Source organism: Marmota marmota, unplaced genomic scaffold, assembly GCF_001458135.2.
Source record: "Marmota marmota marmota unplaced genomic scaffold, marMar, whole genome shotgun sequence".
Classification (NCBI taxonomy): Eukaryota; Metazoa; Chordata; class Mammalia; order Rodentia; family Sciuridae; genus Marmota; species Marmota marmota.
Window position 1 is genome coordinate 10,710,727 of NW_025999941.1, and position 18,562 is coordinate 10,729,288.

The following is an 18,562-nucleotide window of genomic DNA, read 5'->3' on the forward strand; positions in this document are numbered from 1 at the left end:
TTTTTTTTTTTTTTTTTTTTTTTTTTTTTTTTTTTTGAGATGGGATTTTACTCTGTTACCCAGGCAGATCTTGAACTCATGCATACAGTTAGAAAATGATCATTTGGCAATTCAGCCAGACAGAATACTTAAACCACTATAGTATCATTAACAATGGTAAGAAATCATAACAACAGTTAAAAAATAAAAAAATCCCAATTTAAAAAATAGGCAGAGGGCCAGGCTCAGTGGTACATGCCTGTAATCCCAGCTTGAGATGCTGAGGCAGGAGGATCGTAAGTTCAAAGCCAGCCTTAGCAACTTAGTGTGAGGCCTTAAGCAATTTAATGAGACCCTGTCTCAAGATAAAAAATAAAAAGGGTTGGGGATGTGGCTCGGTGGTTAAGGGGCCTTGGGTTGAATCCCTGGTTCACAAAAAGTGAGAGAGAACAGAGGGCTTCCATAGGAGGTTTAGACACTGCTACTGCTGTTGCCACTGTGTCTGTAGTGATCCCTGAGAAGTTGCAGCACATTTTGTAGGTACTCAGCACCAACATGAATGGGCAATGGAAAATAGCCTTCTTCCAAGTTGGAATTTTCTGGTGTAAACTTTGCTTTGTTAAGTCACTATTTCAGCACACACATCCCCCCGCCCCAACGCTGCCCGCCATGTCAGTTTTGTGGACACTCCAGTAGGAGTGGGTGAGAAATAGGGAAGTGATTTGGGCCTAGATGTTAGTACACTAACATTTTGAAGGGTCAATATGTAGGATGTCTAATCCCTTCTTGGGTCACAGAACCCATGGTGCCTAATAAGAAACTTGCTGTGCCTGGACTCCCTTCTATGTATGCTACGTAGAGCAGCAGTGAAGTGTAGGGCAGTGCTATCCAATAGAACTTTCTGCAAACATGGAAATGTTTTATTGCCTATGTTATCCAATATGATAGTCACTAGTCATGTGTGGCTGTTGAGCATTTGAAATGAGGCTAGTGCCACTGAGGAAGTTGATTTTAAATTGTATTTAAATTTAATCTCAGTAGCCACATGCATCTAATGTCTACAATATGGTGCAGAATAGTCCTAGGAAGATTAATTGGCAGAAGGAAGATAGTTGAGTGTCCCCAAAAGCAATAAAGAATGGATGGATAGCCAGATGTAGTGGCACATTCCTATAATCCCACCTACTCTTGAGGCTGAGACAGGAGGATTGCAAGCTCAAGACCGCCTAAGCAGTTTAGAAAGGCCCTAAGCAATTTAGCAAGACCCTATCTCAAAAATTAAAAAAAGGGGCCTGGGGCTGTAGCTAAGTGGTAGAGCACTTGCCTCGCGGGTGTGAGATCCTGGGTTCGATCCTCAACACCACATAAAAATAAATAAGCAAATAAATAAAGATAAAAAAATAGAAGTAAATTTTTAAAAAGGGCTATGGATGTGGCTCAGTGGTACAACACCCCTGGGTTCAATCCTCAGTACCAAAAAAAAAAAAGTTTGAGAATGGAAAACTAGAGCTGAGAGATAGCTCAAAAGTAGAGTACTTGCTTAACATGTACCTGGCTTTGATCCCCAGGCCCACACACAGAAGTGAATAGGAGCTAGTGTGGTACCTCATGCCACTTTTCACTGTGCTGGGATTTGTTTTCCCCATGTTTATTTCCATTTTCTCTCTTCCTTCACTCCAAGTCTCAATTGATTAGCTTTAATTTGATAAATCTCTGAAGATCTGTTAAGTTGTTGTTTGCAAATTTGGATTCTTTTAGGTGTTCAGAACACTTAGCATCCTTTGATTTGGCAGGAATAAGATTAATAAACTCTGGTGCTATCTGGTAGTGAGGACTGAATATATGCTTAGTTTTTGGCTTTTTTTCCCCCTTTCAGATATGTTTTCTAATATTCGTATTCCTTAAGTGCTACACAGAATCTGAATAGTATTTTGTTAAATTTTAAGTAAAACTTTATATGCATAACAGACAATTCTGTTCTAAGAGAAAGTTTGGAATCTCCATTCAGTGAAACTGTTTTCACACATTTTGGTTCTTTAATAATATTTTTGTGATTTTGATGACTAAAATGCAGGTGCCTCAATCAAGATTTAAGAGTTTATCCTTAAAAAAAAGAAAAAAAAGTTTATTCTGTCCACATAGAGTTAGAGCAAATAGTGATTCTTCATTTAGCACAAAGTACATAAGGCCTTTCAAAGAACTGGTATTATTAATAGCAGTAGTGTCTAACCTATCTTTTTACTTAGGACTTTTAAGTAAAATAAGCAAAAACCTCAGCTTAGGCCATCATAGTTTGTAATAAATTATATTGGAGGATAGCAATAAATGGATTCTGACAAATTTACCTCTCATTTACCATTGGAAAATCAATTAAGCTATCCTTTTATATCTTCCTTGAGTAAATATCTTTCCAGATGTTTCTTCATGGCATTGCCATTATTATTATTATTATTATTTTAATTTGCATGAACTAAAATATTCAGCCTCTTTCCTAACCCCAATGCTGGGGATTTAACCCAGGGCACTCTACCACTGAACTACACCTCCTACACCCCCAGCTTTTTTATTTTATATTTTGAGGCAGGTTCTTACTGAGTTGCTAAGGCTGGCCTAGAGCTTGTGATCCTTTTCCTCAGCAGCAGGATTATAGGCATGCACCACTATACCGGGTTGAAATGTCCTCTTATTTTCAGAAATGGGTAGTTCTCCATGATTCTTCATTGAGGTAGTTTAAAATCACTCTAATTTTATTTCTTCTTAAAGTTACTTGTTATCCATGATCAGGGTTTTTCCATTAGGGATTGAACCCAGTGATGCTCTGCCAATGAACTACATCCCCAGCTCTTTTATTTTTGTTTTGAGATGGCCTAACGAAGTTGCCAGAGCTGGCATCAAACTTGAAATCCTCCTGGTTCAGCTTCCCAAGTCACTGGGGTTCAGGCATGTGCCACCAGGCCTGGCATGCCTCCTTTTTTATCTTTTTTTTTTTTGGTGGTGGTACTGGGGATTGAACCCAAGGCCCTAGGCATGTGAGGCAAGCATTCTACCAACTGAGCTATATCTCCAGCCCCCTCCTTTTTATCTTAACACAGTCACTTGCAAGGCTTCTAACCACTATCACTAGTGAAGATACCGTGGAGTGCTTGTAAGGATTTTTGCATTGTACTTTCAGGAAGAAAAAGTGTTTCATCATTTTCAAAGTGGATCGTACTAGCCATTTATTTGTCTTTCACAGAACAAAATTAAAGAACCAAGAATATGAAACTTTAGATCATTTGGAGTGTGATCTGAATTTAATGTTTGAAAATGCCAAGCGCTATAATGTTCCCAATTCAGCCATCTATAAACGAGTTCTAAAATTGCAGCAAGTCATGCAGGTATGATTTCTTAGTTTTGCTAAATTTGTTGTATGTATCATCAAAATAGTATTATGTTTATTGAGTGTGTTCTTTTGAGATGAATGATTTCCCCCAACATTATCAAGTCATTCATTTCAACCACAGTACTGCTAACTATTATTTTAGAATTGTTAGGACCATTTTGAGGAGAAGTAATAATTTAGAAAGGAGTAAGCTTCATGAATAGAGGAATCTCCTGAGTAATTTTAGGATTGTAGGGAAATTACCCTTTAATCCTAGATGATATTCTGTCATTTAGGTTTTATTTTTTTTGGTTCTAGACTTTGTCTCTGTTAAGATGGGACTAGTCTAGAAGAAAAGGCATCTGAAAGGTGTATAATGTATAATGTCCCAAAAGTTTTAACAGATCCTCCCTGAAAGTACACCTTTGGGGGCATCTGAAGTCACTGGCCATCTAGGGGTTTTAAGACAAAATAGTAGATAAGAAACTGAATTTATCTCACAGTTTTTGGTAGAATCTTTTTTAGAAAGATAGTCTTAACACAAGGAAGCAACTAAAGCACCCATAGGTTCTCTTCATTTTGTATAATCAATATTGCACTTCTTAGTGTTGTGAATGTCAGGCGTTTGTTCCGCAGTACTGTGTGTGTGTATGTGTATATTTCCCATGCCTGTTGTGGTTGGACTTTCATCTCTCTTTGGCAGAAAATCTTTAAAAATGCATGTGTTGAAAAGTAGATCTCTTTTCACCTTTCAAAGATTCAACTTTTTTCTTAACTTCACTGTCTCTTTAGAAGTCATGGGTGCCAGAGATCACCTTCGAGTTGGCCACCAAAACAAGGTGTCCTACAACTTGCCTTAGTGCTTTTAACCAGTTAAATCCTTTTGTAGTCTTAAATGCTGTAGCTAACATTGATTCTTTAACTCTCTGGATCCATTTTTTTAACCTACTTTTCTGTCATGCAGGCTTTTGTTAAACTGGGTTATTAAAAATATTTAATGAATCTTTAATTTTGTGCATGCTACGTGGTGTTTTCTGAATGAATCTGACGTGTCTAGCTCTTTAACATTCATGTATTCATACATGTGTTCAACGGAGTAAGTCTGACTCCTGAAACCTGCTTTGTTATAGGCAAAGAAGAAAGAGCTTGCCAGAAGAGATGACATAGAGGATGGAGACAGCATGATCTCTTCAGCCACCTCTGATACTGGTAGTGCCAAAAGAAAAAGGTATATGATCTTCTCATAGCTGGAACTATCTCAGTTCCTGTTTATTTTAGATAAGTACAGAAAAAATATTTTTTTAAGTGGTGAAATATTGATTATAAGTTTGAAATATTTGATAACATCTTTTGGAATTCATTTATAAATTGGATAATTAGTTGTTATTATTTTTCTTTAAGTACCACATTGCTTTTAGATGATACAGGGGAAAAAAAAGATACCTACATATGCACCTTGGCAAACATGTAATTTTTACTATCCAGATAAAGATAGTAAGATGGCTTTTTAAGATTGCCACTTAAATCTAATTTAGGTAATTTCTACATAGTGAATTACAAAGATGTAATATGAATTAGGAAAGGTAAGGAGAATTCAGTTCTACCGCTACAGTGAAGTAAGTCATTGCTCCTTACCTTTTATTTTTCCTTTTTAGTTTGATCTTTATTTGTGATTTTAAGAATGTCAGATTGTGTAATACCATCATAACTTCTTATAGTTCGTAAAATGTTAAGCTAGATATTTGGATGTTTTTTTGGTTTTCTTCTTAATCTTTCTTTCAACTTCCCTAACCCTTTCTTCCTCTCATGGGTTTTGTGGAAGGGGATCTTATTGTGAGATTCTGAAACTGGGCTCCTATAAGGAATCATGCACATGGAGTTTCTGTGGCCTGATCATTGTGGAACACTGTAGTCTTCTTTAAACCCTACTGCCTTACAGTCTTTGCAGCAGCAGTGAGTCTAGGGAGAGTACCTTAAACAAGGAATAAGCTACTCTGATAGCAGGGCTTGACAGAGTCAAAACTGAATGAAGAAGTCATTAGTAGCTGTAGACACAGTTCCATACATACATTAAAAGATCTGCTAAGATCAGAAGATTTTTAAAAGTGGTTTAGAAAATAGAAGCTATCCTGTCTTTCCCTCTTTTAAAGGACATTTGGGAAAATTTTTTTAGCTCTGAAAATGACTTTGCAATGCTATGCCGTGGTAACTAAATTGAGTGGTGTGCCCTGAGATGTGAGTCTCCTCCGTCACTAGCCTATGAATTTCATCCTTCCAAGTTCTTAATTCCTTGTTATACCAGGGACTACGGAGGAAAAATGTGAAACCAGATCAGAGACATCAAATCAAGAACATCTTTGAGTGTAATTATATAACTCTACTTCAGCATCACCTGTGTTTTCCAGATCAGTCACCAATCAAAGATAAAAACTTCTCAGGCAAAAGAAGGTAATGGAGGCAAAAGTGATGATACAGTTAGTGCCAGCACTGGATGAAAAGAGAGCTCTTAAGTAGTTGAGTGTTAAGAGAAGAAGAGTTCCAAGGAAGCATAAACCCAAGCCAGTCTTTAAAAATTACATCTCTGTGGCTTGTAGTTTGTGGGACACCCAAGTAGATGAAATGAAAGTTATTGTCCTAAAACCTCCTGTAAAATACAAACTTAAGCATTATGTTATTACAGTTATGAACTCCCTTGGCAGGGTGTGGTGGAACACACCTAAAATCCCAACTTCTTGGGAGTCTGAGGCAGGAGGTTTTGCAAGTTTGAGGCTAGCCTCAGCAATTTATCAAGACCCTGTCTTAAAATTAAAAAATAAAAAAAGGGCTGGGGATATAGCTCAGCAGCGAAGCACCCTGGGTTCAATCCTCAGTACCATCACCAAAAAAAAAAAAAAAAAAGATTCCATTCCATTTCAGACAAAAAGTCTCTATATGAACAGGTTTTCTAGGAAGTATTTTGTATGACAAAGTGAAAGACAGAAATAAGAGAACAACAATAATTCATCTACCAAAGCAGTGAAAGAACAAACTTGGGTTTAAGATGAAAGCATGAATGTACCTTAAAAGATTGAGAGAATTAAGTCCTATACTTTGGTCTGTGACAAAGGAAATAAAGTGATGAGTCTTTCAGAATGTAGTTATGTTGAGAGGCTTTGGTAATAAGAAATAGACTTCTCCAGAAGTCAGGCAAACTGTAGCCTCGAAGGTTGAGTAAAGCTTGGCCAGAGAACTCAGGGCCAACTTTTGCAACTTGACTCCTAAGTATTGTGTATGATTCTATCTTTGCCTTTTTTTTTTTTTTTTCTTTTTTAATACCAAAGAGTGAGAAAAAATGATTATGGGTGTGTTCTCTTTATTCTGGGAGTGCATTCTTCCCCCCCCTCCCCATTCCTCTTCCTAAAAATCTATTTTCTGTCTTCCATGTTAAAATGTTCCAAGTATTAAGATCTTTTATGCTTTGGACTGAATAATCCTCTTTTTCTCAACCATATTTGGTTTGTGCATGACCCTCCAATGTTGCTTGTTTTATTTCTCTACACATGTAATGTTTATTTCTGCTTTCCCAGGAACACTCATGACAGTGAGATGTTGGGTCTCAGGAGGCTATCCAGGTGTGCAGTCCTTTTTTATGTGTAAAAATATTTTTAAAAGTATAATTCTTCTGTGTCATGGTCAGTACTAAAGGTGAAAAGTGAAGCCTTAAGCATGTAACAAAAGTGTTTGGGGTGCTAGTTTATTTTACAAATACAGAAACACTGTCTAGAAGTCTAATAAATAAGATGAGAATTGGCTAACCTAGATATGTTCAATACTAGCCTTAATTTGTTGCTGGCTTTGCCAGGGCCAAAAAGCCTCCTCACCAACCATTGTGCTACAGTAAAAGGTAGAAATTGCTAATACGTAAGGTGGCATTATTTGTAACAGGGACTGACTAGTGCTGATTCCCTTTCAGGGACATTTTTTAGTGATTGGGAGTGGTGGAGGAATCAAAATTACAAAATTAACAATGATAATCCAGATGAAGTCAGTGCATGTGGGCACTTGTGCATTGGGCTAATGCTTCTTGAGCATGGATACATTTTCTCAGTCTCTGATCTGTCCATGTCTTATTTCTTTAAAACTCTCCATTCCTTTGCATGATACTTATGATTTTAAAGTCTATGAATTGCCATGTCACATTGCTAATGATAATCGTGTAGTGCTTTTGTTTTCATGTTTGCCATCTGATATTCAGTGTCATTTGCTTACAGAACACCAGACCCTGCTGTTACAGATCATAAAGGAGAACAGTTAGTCATTTCTTTTACTTGCCAGGGACTTAGTGGCCAGGGAAGGAGACAGGTTGAAAACAACTGAGTGGAATCAGCATAGTAAAAGAACTGTATAGTGCAGACAACTATGTATAGTGCATACAACTATGTAGGTATACTTTTTAAAATGTCCTGATTGCCTAGATAGTTTTAGGAAAGTTATTTCCCCACCTTGTTTTTCCTTGAAAGCTAACTATTCTAAAGTTGCCTACATGTTACTGCCATATGTAATCCATTTTACATGTCTACACATGCATATACCACCCAGGATTTTCCCTAAGAAACTTTTTTTATGAGATGATAAATTTTAGAAAATACCAGAGGCTCTATTCTTTTGTATCATTCATAATATGTGGCACCAAGCTCTAGGAGTTATTGGAAGTAGAAATAGGGGACCTCATGGGATGGTGTTATGAATTAAGCTCTAGAGACCAAGTGCCTAAATTCAAATACCAGCTGTTCTTATTAGCTCTGGAATGTAAGCCTCATTTCAACTTCCTTACTTGAAAAAGGAGTTGTGACAATCCCAACATAGGATTGCTGTGAGGACTCAGTTGTAAAGCTGAGTTAATATGTGTAAAACTTACAACTGGGCCTATATGAAGTGAGTTCTTAGTAAATATAGGTTTGTTTTTGGAAGTTGTGCCTGTTGATATTAGGACACGGTAGATTTCATTTTGTTCTTTTCCAAATCTCATTGGAAAATGTGAATGAAACGTTTTGTTCTAAAGCCTTGACTACTTTAGAATGAATTTCTGTATGCTTTATAAAAGAACTAACCTGTAGCCAGGCATGATGGTACATTCCAGCTACTTGGGAGGCTGAGGCAAAAGTTCAAAGCCAGCCTTGACAACTTAGCAAGACCCTTTCTCCAAAAACAAAAATGTCTGAGGATGTAGCTCAATTGTAGATTGCTTGCCTACCATGCATGAACCCCTGCATTCAATTCCAAATATCGCAAAAAAGAACCTTTGATTTACTTAGTTTAACAAGCACCACTGACACTCTCAAGCCAGGGAGCTAAGTGCCAGGAGACTTTGAAGCCTGTTGGTTAAATGTGATTAATGAGGCTTTTAGTGCCAGCCAGCTTTTGGGAAAGTGAGGGACATGATGAAAGCCACATATTATCTGATTGAAGTGTTCTGATTATTCACTTTGTGGCCTTATTCATTTGGTCTCTAGGTTTCAGTTTTTACTTCTACATAGTTAATAATTAATTGTACCTGAATCTCAGAGTTTGAGGCTTAAATTACAGTACATAGTATTTAGCATGATAGAAGTGATAATTGTTTTAACTATAAATTGAGTACATATAAAAATAATAGCTTCAGAGAAAGAATAATGGTAAGGAAATTTGAGAAAGTGGTCAGTTACAAAGATTGAGTTGAGACTAAAACATGTATGAACAGTTGAAAGAATATCAGATCTAGAAGGTCTGTGAAGTCTTCTGGAAATTGTTGATAAGCCGAGAAGAGCAAAAATGGTTATGATTCTGATGTTTCAGATTGGATTGGGTTCAGGAGGATAGTGTTGATCCTAGAAAATAAGGAATTCAGAACAGAGCCCCTACTAGCACATAATCTTTGTACAAATTAGAAAACGCACCAATTTCATAAGACACTTTTCTTTCATATATTTGAAATTTGCTATAATACACTGGTTTTGTTAGGATAGGACTCTTTATTGCCCATCTGTAAAATTCTAAAATTGTATATATATTACAACAGTATCTGTTATCTCTAACTTAGTATCCACTTAAATATGGCCCCTTCCTTGAGTGCACAATAATTAACAGCCTTGGTTTTGGATTCCCTTGAGATAAATTTTTACTTTCTATGTTCAAAGATGCTGATATATATTTTTTTTAAAAAATGATTGTGCAAGTTACAGGGTGTGGCATTTAGTTTTATGTACTTTTCCCAAAATGGAGAAGCAGTCATAGTTAAGGAATTGAAGGCAGTGAAGTAGGATGTGTAAAGGGGTTTTAAGAAGAATCTGAAAAGCCAAGTGACATTGAAAACAGTAGCTAGAAAGTATCAAATAGTGGACTATGATAGCTTTTTATAATGTAGAGTTTTTCTTATTCAAAAAGTAAGAGCCAGTGCAATGGTGCACACCTGTAAGGAGGCTTAGGCAAGAGGATCACAAGTTCAAAGCTAGGTCCAGCAATTTAGTGACGCCCTACACAACTTAGCAAGACCCTGTTGCAAAATTGAAAAGCGAGGGCAGTGTGTGTGTGTGTGTGTGTGTGTGTGTGCGCGCGCGCGCGCGCGCTGGGGATGTTGCTCAGTGGTTAAGTGCCCCTGGATTCAATCTCTGGTTAATTTAAAAAAAAAAAAAAAAGTATTTGAAGATTTCAGAATTCATGGATATGATAAGGTTCAGTGTCCTTATTAGAAAGAGATAAACAAACATATCAGCCAGCCAGGCTAATACAACTGTTATAAACAGTATGAAGTTTATCTCTTAGTTTTTTCTGGCAGCCAAATTAAAATTAGTGGACCATGGTTCTCAGTCTCGATATAAGGATCTGGGAAAAGGTAAAGAAAATAAAAACCTGAATTTGTTCAAAGAAGATTATAAAGACCCTAGTAATACAGAAGTTTTGTTTGCCTTTGAGGATGGAAACAATTAGATATCACTCTCTAGAGTAAATGATACAAATGGAGAAAGGATACTGTTTGTACTATGACTACTAAAATAATAAATTATAGTTATCAGAAAAATTTCTCATATACAACTAGATTTTACATCCTGGGTATATTTCATTCAGAACTGTCTGGTGGTGTCAAGAGTTACTGGCATTGGAAAAATGGACTTGCCCTTCTTTTACTTTGCTGGCAAATTTCAAGTAAAAACTTTCCTTCTCTTTAAAAATCTGCCCTAGATTCAGTCCCACACCAGAGTATTTGTAGCTTCATACAGAAAAATTCTAATGGTTTATTGGGAGTGATGTGCTGAGGCAGTAGGGCTGATTTCCTCCTAGATAAGGGTCAGGGCCTTGACTGTTAGGCTGCCTAGAATTCTGGTAATGAGGACTGTTTTCATTCTGGGTCATTTGAGATTTTTTTAAGCTCAGGGCTTCAAATTGAGTTCTTGTGTCTTTGGTTTGGTTTGGTTTGGTTTTGGTTTTAGTTTTGGTTTTTTGATGCTAGGGATCATACTCAGGTCTTGCAATATGCTAGGCAAGGGCTCTACCACTGAGCCTTAGCCCAAAGCCCTTTGTGTCTTCCTTTTAAAATTAGCCCATACAGCCAATCATGGGGGCACATGCCTGTAATCCCAGCAGCTTGGGAGACTGAAGTAGAAGGATCGCAAGTTCAAAGCCAACCCCAGCAATTTAGTGAAACCCTGTCTCAAACTAAAAATAAAAATAAAAAGGGCTGGAACTCAGTGGTAAAGCGCCTCTGGGTTCCATAACTAGTACCAAAAAATTAACCCACACATGTGAAACCTAAATAAACCATATCTGATCTGAATGGTTTAGATATGAATTTCTGTGATATCAAACTGAAGTTCTGAGATTTTTCTTCAAAGACTTCCTGAAGGTTAAAGTCATCTGCATTGTAATCTGTGCCCAGATGTGGAACTGTGCCCTATTGAAGCTTTGTTCCAATTCTGTCCCAATATCCACATGCCAAAGACCTAGAATTAGAGAATTCTTCCTCTCATATCATCACTCCAGGATGTCTCTTTGGAGAAATAATACCCACCAGATAAAAAATCTTCTAGATTATCTAATAAATACTCACTGTACACAGAGAAAAAAGAATGGGGGGTGGGACACATTGGCAGGAATGATCCCAGGTCCACAAAGGAAAGCTGACTATCAGAGTTAAGATTAAGCAAGTTGTGGGCTGAGATTGTGGCTCAGCGGTAGAGTGCATGTCTAGCATGTGCTGGGTGTTGGGTTCAATCCTCAGCACATAAAAATAAAGGTATATATATATATATATATATATATATATATATATATAAAAAAAGATTAAGCAAGTGATGAGAATGATCCCAACCCTAGGAAACAGGCTCTTTTCTTTTTTTAGATCACTTTCTATTTGCCTTAAGCTCCATGATGCTAAGAAAATAGGCTGATTTAGGATATCTATTTTCTTAACTTTTGTTCTTTATTTGAATTCTGTTTCTGTGTTTGAAAAACATATCTTGGAGAGAAAATATCTTTGGCTTGTTCATTAACAAGCAAATTAAAAACAAAGTTATAGGGCTGGACTAAGAGGCCCATGCAGCCATATAGTTTGTTTCAGGAATGAACTATTTTTCCCTTGCAGGATAGGAAACAGATAAAACATAGTTACATCTAAGTGCTATGTTATAGGAGCTTAGGAGTGTTTGCTGAATAGGAACTAAGTCAGAAGTCATTTCTTGCTTTTACCTATCCAACTGTTCTCTTGGAAACTACTGGTTAGAGTCTGGCTAGAAGTTCTTTACCACTGTCCTGAAGACAAGAACGTTGAGCAAAAGTGATAGTGAAAGATCATCTCTTCTAATAATTTACTGAGCCCCTCACCTTGCACAAGTCATTTAGCCTCTCTGAGCCAGTTTTCCATAGGACATGAGACCATTTGCCATCCTGGACCCCTTTTGAATCTGGGGCCCTTGTGTTCCATATATCAATTTCTCAGTATTGTACTTCACTTAGGGAATTTGGAGAACCAAATGGGAATTCATGCTCAAAGATGAAAATTTACTCTATAGAGGGTTTAGATGAACCAGTGTCTAGACTTTCTTTCTTAAGCTAAGCTGGGATTGTACAGCAGTGCTGATCAGAGAAAGAGAGGAGACTGACCCTGGCATGATCAATCTAAGAAAGCCTTGAACCTACTATAGATACTAACCAGGCAACAGTCTTCTTTTTTTCTGGCAACCAGAATATACTATTGTTCAGAGTGGTTATCCTGAAAGAAAGAACACTTCTCTTTATTAGTTTTTTGTTTTGTTTTTGTTTATTGTGCTTGGAAGTGAAGCTGTTAATAATAATAGGAAATAACTAGCTTTATTTCACTTCGGCTCTGTTTTGTTTTTAAAATGTATTTTGATTGATTTTAGAATTATATTTATTTTGGTGTTAGTCAAGTTTGTTTGTTTGTTTTTCAAACATTGCATTTCATGAGATATTCTAAACAGATTTGTCTGGTGTTCATTGGTTGATCCAGCCAGGGTTACTATGTTTTAACTGTTTTGGAAATTTTTCCTCTATTTGCTTATAGCTTCCAGCATGTTTACTGTGTTTGTGGCATATGTAATAAATAAATTGTAATCATTAAAAAGCACCTGCCCACAAGATTAATTTGTTTTATTTCATGTTCATCTCTTGTATAAAGAAAACTGAACCTGTTGTCATTTTTCCCTTCTTCTACCTCCCACTCAACAGTAAAAAGAACATAAGAAAACAGCGAATGAAAATCTTATTCAATGTTGTTCTTGAAGCTCGAGAGCCAGGTTCAGGCAGAAGACTTTGTGATCTATTTATGGTTAAACCGTCCAAGAAGGACTATCCTGATTATTATAAAATCATCTTAGAGCCAATGGATTTGAAAATAATTGAGCATAATATCCGCAATGACAAATATGCAGGTGAAGAGGGAATGATAGAAGACATGAAGCTGATGTTCAGGAATGCGAGGCACTACAATGAAGAGGGCTCCCAGGTGAGAACAGGTGGGGTTCTGAAGTAGACACATTTTCTTTTGGGTGCTGGTAGAATAATGCATTTTGAGAGACCAGCTCTAGGCTTAACCTAGTTTATTCTTAGTGGCTAAATAAATACTTTGTCTTCTCATAATTGTTTAAAATGAGAGACAGTACAATACAAAGATTAAAACTTCATACTTTGTAAGCTGGCATCCTAGATTTGAATCCTGCTTTGCCAGTCCCTGTGTGAGAAACTTATCCTCCTGGGCCTCCGATTTCTTATCTGTAATTTTGGAATGATCATAATACTTGCACCAGGGTTATTATAGGATTTATAAGAGATAATGTATATTGAGCATTTAGAAGACTGCTTGAATCTGAATAATTTTTCATCATTTTTTGGGGGGAGTGGGGGGTGCTAGAGATTGAACCCAGGGCCTTGAGCACATGCTCCACTACCAAACTTCATCCCTAGGTGCATCATTATTATTACTATCCTCAACAGCCATACTTCTGTAAAGATACCCCATGGAATTACACAGTTATGTGAGAGTCAGTGTGATGCTTCCATAAAAGCGCCTCTAAATAATTGATTTGGATACAAAACATCTTGGTGTTTTGTTTTGTTGCTGGTCTCTGTGCATGCTACCTAGGCATGTGCTCTACCACCAAGCTATATCTGCAGCCCATGATTTTCAGTTCTTTATCAGTATAGGTAAGGCACAATCTTCCCTCTCTGGTATTTTTTCTGTTTCATGTCTTTTATACACTTTAAATCTCCCAGAAACAAAATAATATTTTCAAACCATTTTTTTCCTTCTTCTGTTACATTTGAATATAAAATAAAATATGTGCTGGGGATACTGATAGATGAAAGAAGTAGTTCCTTCTATAGTAGGGGTTTATACTATATCACTGACTATTATACCATGTATCACTGATGGGAATAAAAGCTATCCCTTAGTGAGGTAGCCAAAGAAGAGAGGTCACTTAATTGCTCAGCTGCTCTGCTCTGGTGGGTAGTTAAGGGAGGACATAGCCTCTCCTGAGAAAGAAGGCGGCAGCTATGGGGCAAGGCCATTAGGTAAATACCCTTGTTGTTCTTCAGTACATATTACAAACCTTAGCTCAGTCTTTAAAGAGAAATCTCTAAGCAGAAGTTTGTTTGTTTTTTTAAATATTAGATTCCGGATGTTGAATTCAGATTTGGGATTTAACAATAGTTTAGACACTTTTCTCCAAACATCAGGTTCTTTTAATTTTTTAAAAAAATTTTGTTATGCACTGTTGGGGATTGAACCCAGGAGTTCTATACAACTGAGCTACATTCCCAATCCTTTTTATTTTATTGTGAGACAGGGTCTCGATAAATTGCCAAGGCTGGCCTTGAAATTGGGATCCTTCTGCCTCAGCCTCCCAAGTAACTGGGATTACAAGTGTGTGCCACCATACCCAGATCCCATGAAATATTTTTAATCTTTAGTTTCCATTGGACTAAGTCCATTACCTTGAAAATCTAGTAGAAAAGAGATTTTTGAAGAAAACATACATGTAAATGTGTTTGGAACTTCTGTAAAACACTGCAGGGTTTCTACTACAGTGGCTCTCAATCATTAGCATGTGTGTCTACACATTAGAATCACTTAGGAAGCTTAAAAACATACAAATTATTGTGTAGGCCCTTAACTCCCACCTGTCCTAAACCATATTTTTAAAATTTCCTTACAGCTGTATATTATACCTTGATAAAACTTTTTTTAGAAAATAAATATATTTTTGAACTCTAGGTATACAATGATGCCCATATCCTGGAGAAGTTACTCAAGGATAAAAGGAAAGAGCTGGGGCCGCTGCCTGATGATGATGACATCACATCTCCCAAACTCAAACTGAGTAAGGCATCCTCACTCTTTGTTATTTAGTGTAGCCTTTCAACAGGAAATTGATGGTTTTCTGAAATAATATTTAATTAAATGGTGAATATATTTTAACTCAGTGGCACTCCAGCATGAAGTTTCTTCCCTCTTCTCAAGTAGTCTTATTTTACCATGTTTTAAGTAAAGATAAATATTTTTTTCTGTTTCTAATGCCTGGAAGAATATGGTGGCAGGTTTTTTGTTTGTTTGTGATTCCTAGAATTAGCAATGAATTCCAGCAGTTCCTACTGGACAGAAATTGAAATTAGAGATGTACTACTCAGCTCTCAGTTAACTGCACTCTGCCTGGTGGTTTTATTTGAAAGTTGTAAGGGAAAAGAAGAGACAGCAAAAGTAATTAATGCCATTAAAAAGATTTTTGCCTTACTTAAAAATAATAAATAAAATACCAAACAAATAATAGTGATGTTATCAGATATTCTTTAGAGCCATGTTTACTGAAAAAGAAGAAAGCAAGAATCTGTTTTTTTTTTTTTTCCTTTTTTTTATGTGAAATGACTACAAACTGAATTTCCCAATTGCTTTGGGAATTATTTACTGCTAAGTGATGGTTCTTTTTTAAATTTTTTTGTTTTTGGTACTGGGGATTTAACCCATGGGCAATTTATCATGAATCTACATCTCCATCCCTTTTTATTTTTTGAGACAGGGTCTCACTAAGTTGCTGAGGCTGGCAATCCTCCTGTCTCTGCCTCCCAGGCCTCTGGAATTATAGGCGTGCACCACCATGCTGGGCAGTGATTTCTTTTGTTAAGGCATTCATCTTTTCTTGGAATTGTAAAAGCATACAGAAAATGTGCAGAAATTTAAAACTTATTTTACTTCGTAGGACCAAAATATGTTTTAAAACTAGAATTTGGCTGAAAATGTAGCTCAGTGGTAGTACATTTGCCTGACCTGTATAGGACCCTGGGTTTGATACCCAGAACCACAAAAATAAAAACAAAAAAACTAGAATTGATTTCATAAATTGAGTTGGAAGGCTGATTAATGATCTTTTTTGTATATATATTATTTTAGTTGTCAACAGACCTTTGTTTTATTTATATGCGGTACTGAGAATCGAACCCAGGGCCTCACACGTGCTAGGCAAGTGCTCTACTACTGAGCCACAACCCCAGCCCCTGATTAATAATAGTGTAATATGTCTAAATATAAAAAAAGACGTATGCATATCAAAGGGAAAGGGAATTTTAATGTAGAGTGTTAATTCTTTTTCCGTTGTGAAAATTTTAAACATACACAAATGTAAAGACTAGTATAATGAACCCTTGTATATACACCTGTTACTCATCATTTAACAAGATTGTACCACACTTATTTCCCCAATCCCTTATGTCTTTTTTTCCTGAATTATTTTCAAGCAAATCAAACCAGGTGTTGTTTTTACTTCTGTACACTTCAGCATATCTCTAAAATATGCAGACAGTTTTCTTAATCATGAAGACTTTATCACACCGAACAAAATTAGCAGTAGTTTCTTGGTTTCACTTAATACTTCACAAATTTTTAAGTTTTACTGATTGTCTCAAATGTATTTTTACAGTTGGTTTCCTCAAATCATCATCTAATTCAGTTAACTGTGTTAGATTTGATCATTCAGGGGTTTTTGTTTTGTTTTGCAATGCTGGGATTTGAAACCAGGGCCTCACACATGCTAGGCAAGTGCTCTACCACCAAGATTCTGCCTAAGCCCCCTATGTTTGATTGCTATGCCCTTAACCTCATAGTTTAGAACAGTCTCCTCTTTTCTTTTCTCATGCACTGAAGAAACCAGGTCGCCTTGTACAGTGTCCCACATCATTTTGTTTCTGTGATATCATTTAACATTTTCCTTTATCCCCCCTCTATTTGTTATAAACAAAGGTTAACTTTAAAGCCCTGATTCTATTTAGTTACAGCTTGACAAGAACACTTTATAAAAGGCTTTCCACATTTACTTTTGCATCATGTCTATTTGAAGTAGAAACCAAATAAGGCCCACATTGCATTTGACTAATATTTCTTTTTATCTATAAACTTTCACCTTTCCTTTTTATCTGTCAAAGAAATGGGATTTGTATTATAGTTTCCCACAGTCTGTATTTTGTTAGTTGCATCACTTTCTATTTTCTATACTTTAGTCATTAGAGCTTGAACATATTCAGGCTCTCCTGTCCTCTCCCTTTGATACAAAAACCAACTTCATAGGTGATATGTGTCAGTTGGCACATGATATCTGGTTGAGTCTTTCTATTAACAAATCTTGATGCTTGCTTCTTTAACTCATTAAAGAGGTATAAAATATTGACAGTTTTAACTTTCTTTTCTGTTTTTGTGGTACTAGGGATTAAAACCAGGAGCACTGTACTACTGAACTACATCCCTATCCCTTCCTGAGTCAGGGTCCCTCTGAGTTGCAGAGACTGGCCTGGAATTGTGATCCTCCTGCCTCAGCATCCTGAGTCACTGGGATTACAGATGTACACCACCATACTCAGCTTAATTTTATCCTTCCTTGCTCATTTAATAGGTGGACTACTTTTGCATAGAGAAACTTGCTTTATCCAATATTTGGCTATCCATTGGTACAGATTTTTGTTTGTTTTTGAAATGGTAAAAGCTTGATTTTTTTAAACAAGTTTTCAAAATAATACATTAGTTTATAAACATCCTCCAATATTTACCAGTTTTTTGTTTGTGTGTATCATTAAGAATTACTAGGTTAAAACATAATGTTGAGTTTTAACCCATTGTAATTGCCCTTATTTATGCTTAGCTTCTATCAGGGTGGTGCCTGTGTTCTTTTAACATGACCATGGCTAGAAGTTATTGATAAATTCTTTACTTCTGTGATTTGAAGATGTTCCAGACTGAGAATCAGCCATTTTTCAAATTCTAATCTTTTCTGTGTTTCTACTTAAAGGTCAGGGCTATTTTGACATTAGCATTTTAAAACTATAGTTTGAGATTAGTGCTACTAAGTTGGTTATTGTTTGTAGGATTTTCAGTGTTTGGATATTTAAAGATAAAATATATTATAAACTCAATTGATATCTTCAGTTGAGATTCAGGCTATAAAGTTTTTATCAATGTGTTCCCTATTTTAACATCTATCTCTTTTTCCTGTGATGAAAATCTCAGTTCTCAGGGATTCTAGAGGTGATGAAATCACAGTTAGATTAAATAGCTACTTATTTGCCTCATTCCACCTTACCCAGTTACCTCAACACAACAGTTTTATTTTCTCATCAAAAATATGATTATTGGACTGGGGTTGTGGCTCAGCAGTAGAGCGCTTGCCTAGCATGTGTGAGGCCCTGGGTTCGATCCTCAGCACCACATAT

The 18,562-nt window shown here is 36.4% G+C and overlaps 1 protein-coding gene across 1 annotated transcript in view; it reads left to right on the forward strand.

Annotated features, from left to right (window-relative positions):
• The window catches only part of Pbrm1 (polybromo 1), an 86,249-nt gene that overhangs the window by 23,779 nt on the left and 43,908 nt on the right, over window positions 1-18,562 (forward strand). Inside the window, exons 12-16 of the mRNA XM_048801016.1 lie at window positions 3,215-3,356; window positions 4,471-4,568; window positions 6,907-6,951; window positions 13,040-13,316; window positions 15,087-15,192. Of these exons, the coding sequence (XP_048656973.1) occupies window positions 3,215-3,356; window positions 4,471-4,568; window positions 6,907-6,951; window positions 13,040-13,316; window positions 15,087-15,192 (668 nt within the window). The remainder of the gene's footprint in view (window positions 1-3,214; window positions 3,357-4,470; window positions 4,569-6,906; window positions 6,952-13,039; window positions 13,317-15,086; window positions 15,193-18,562) is intronic.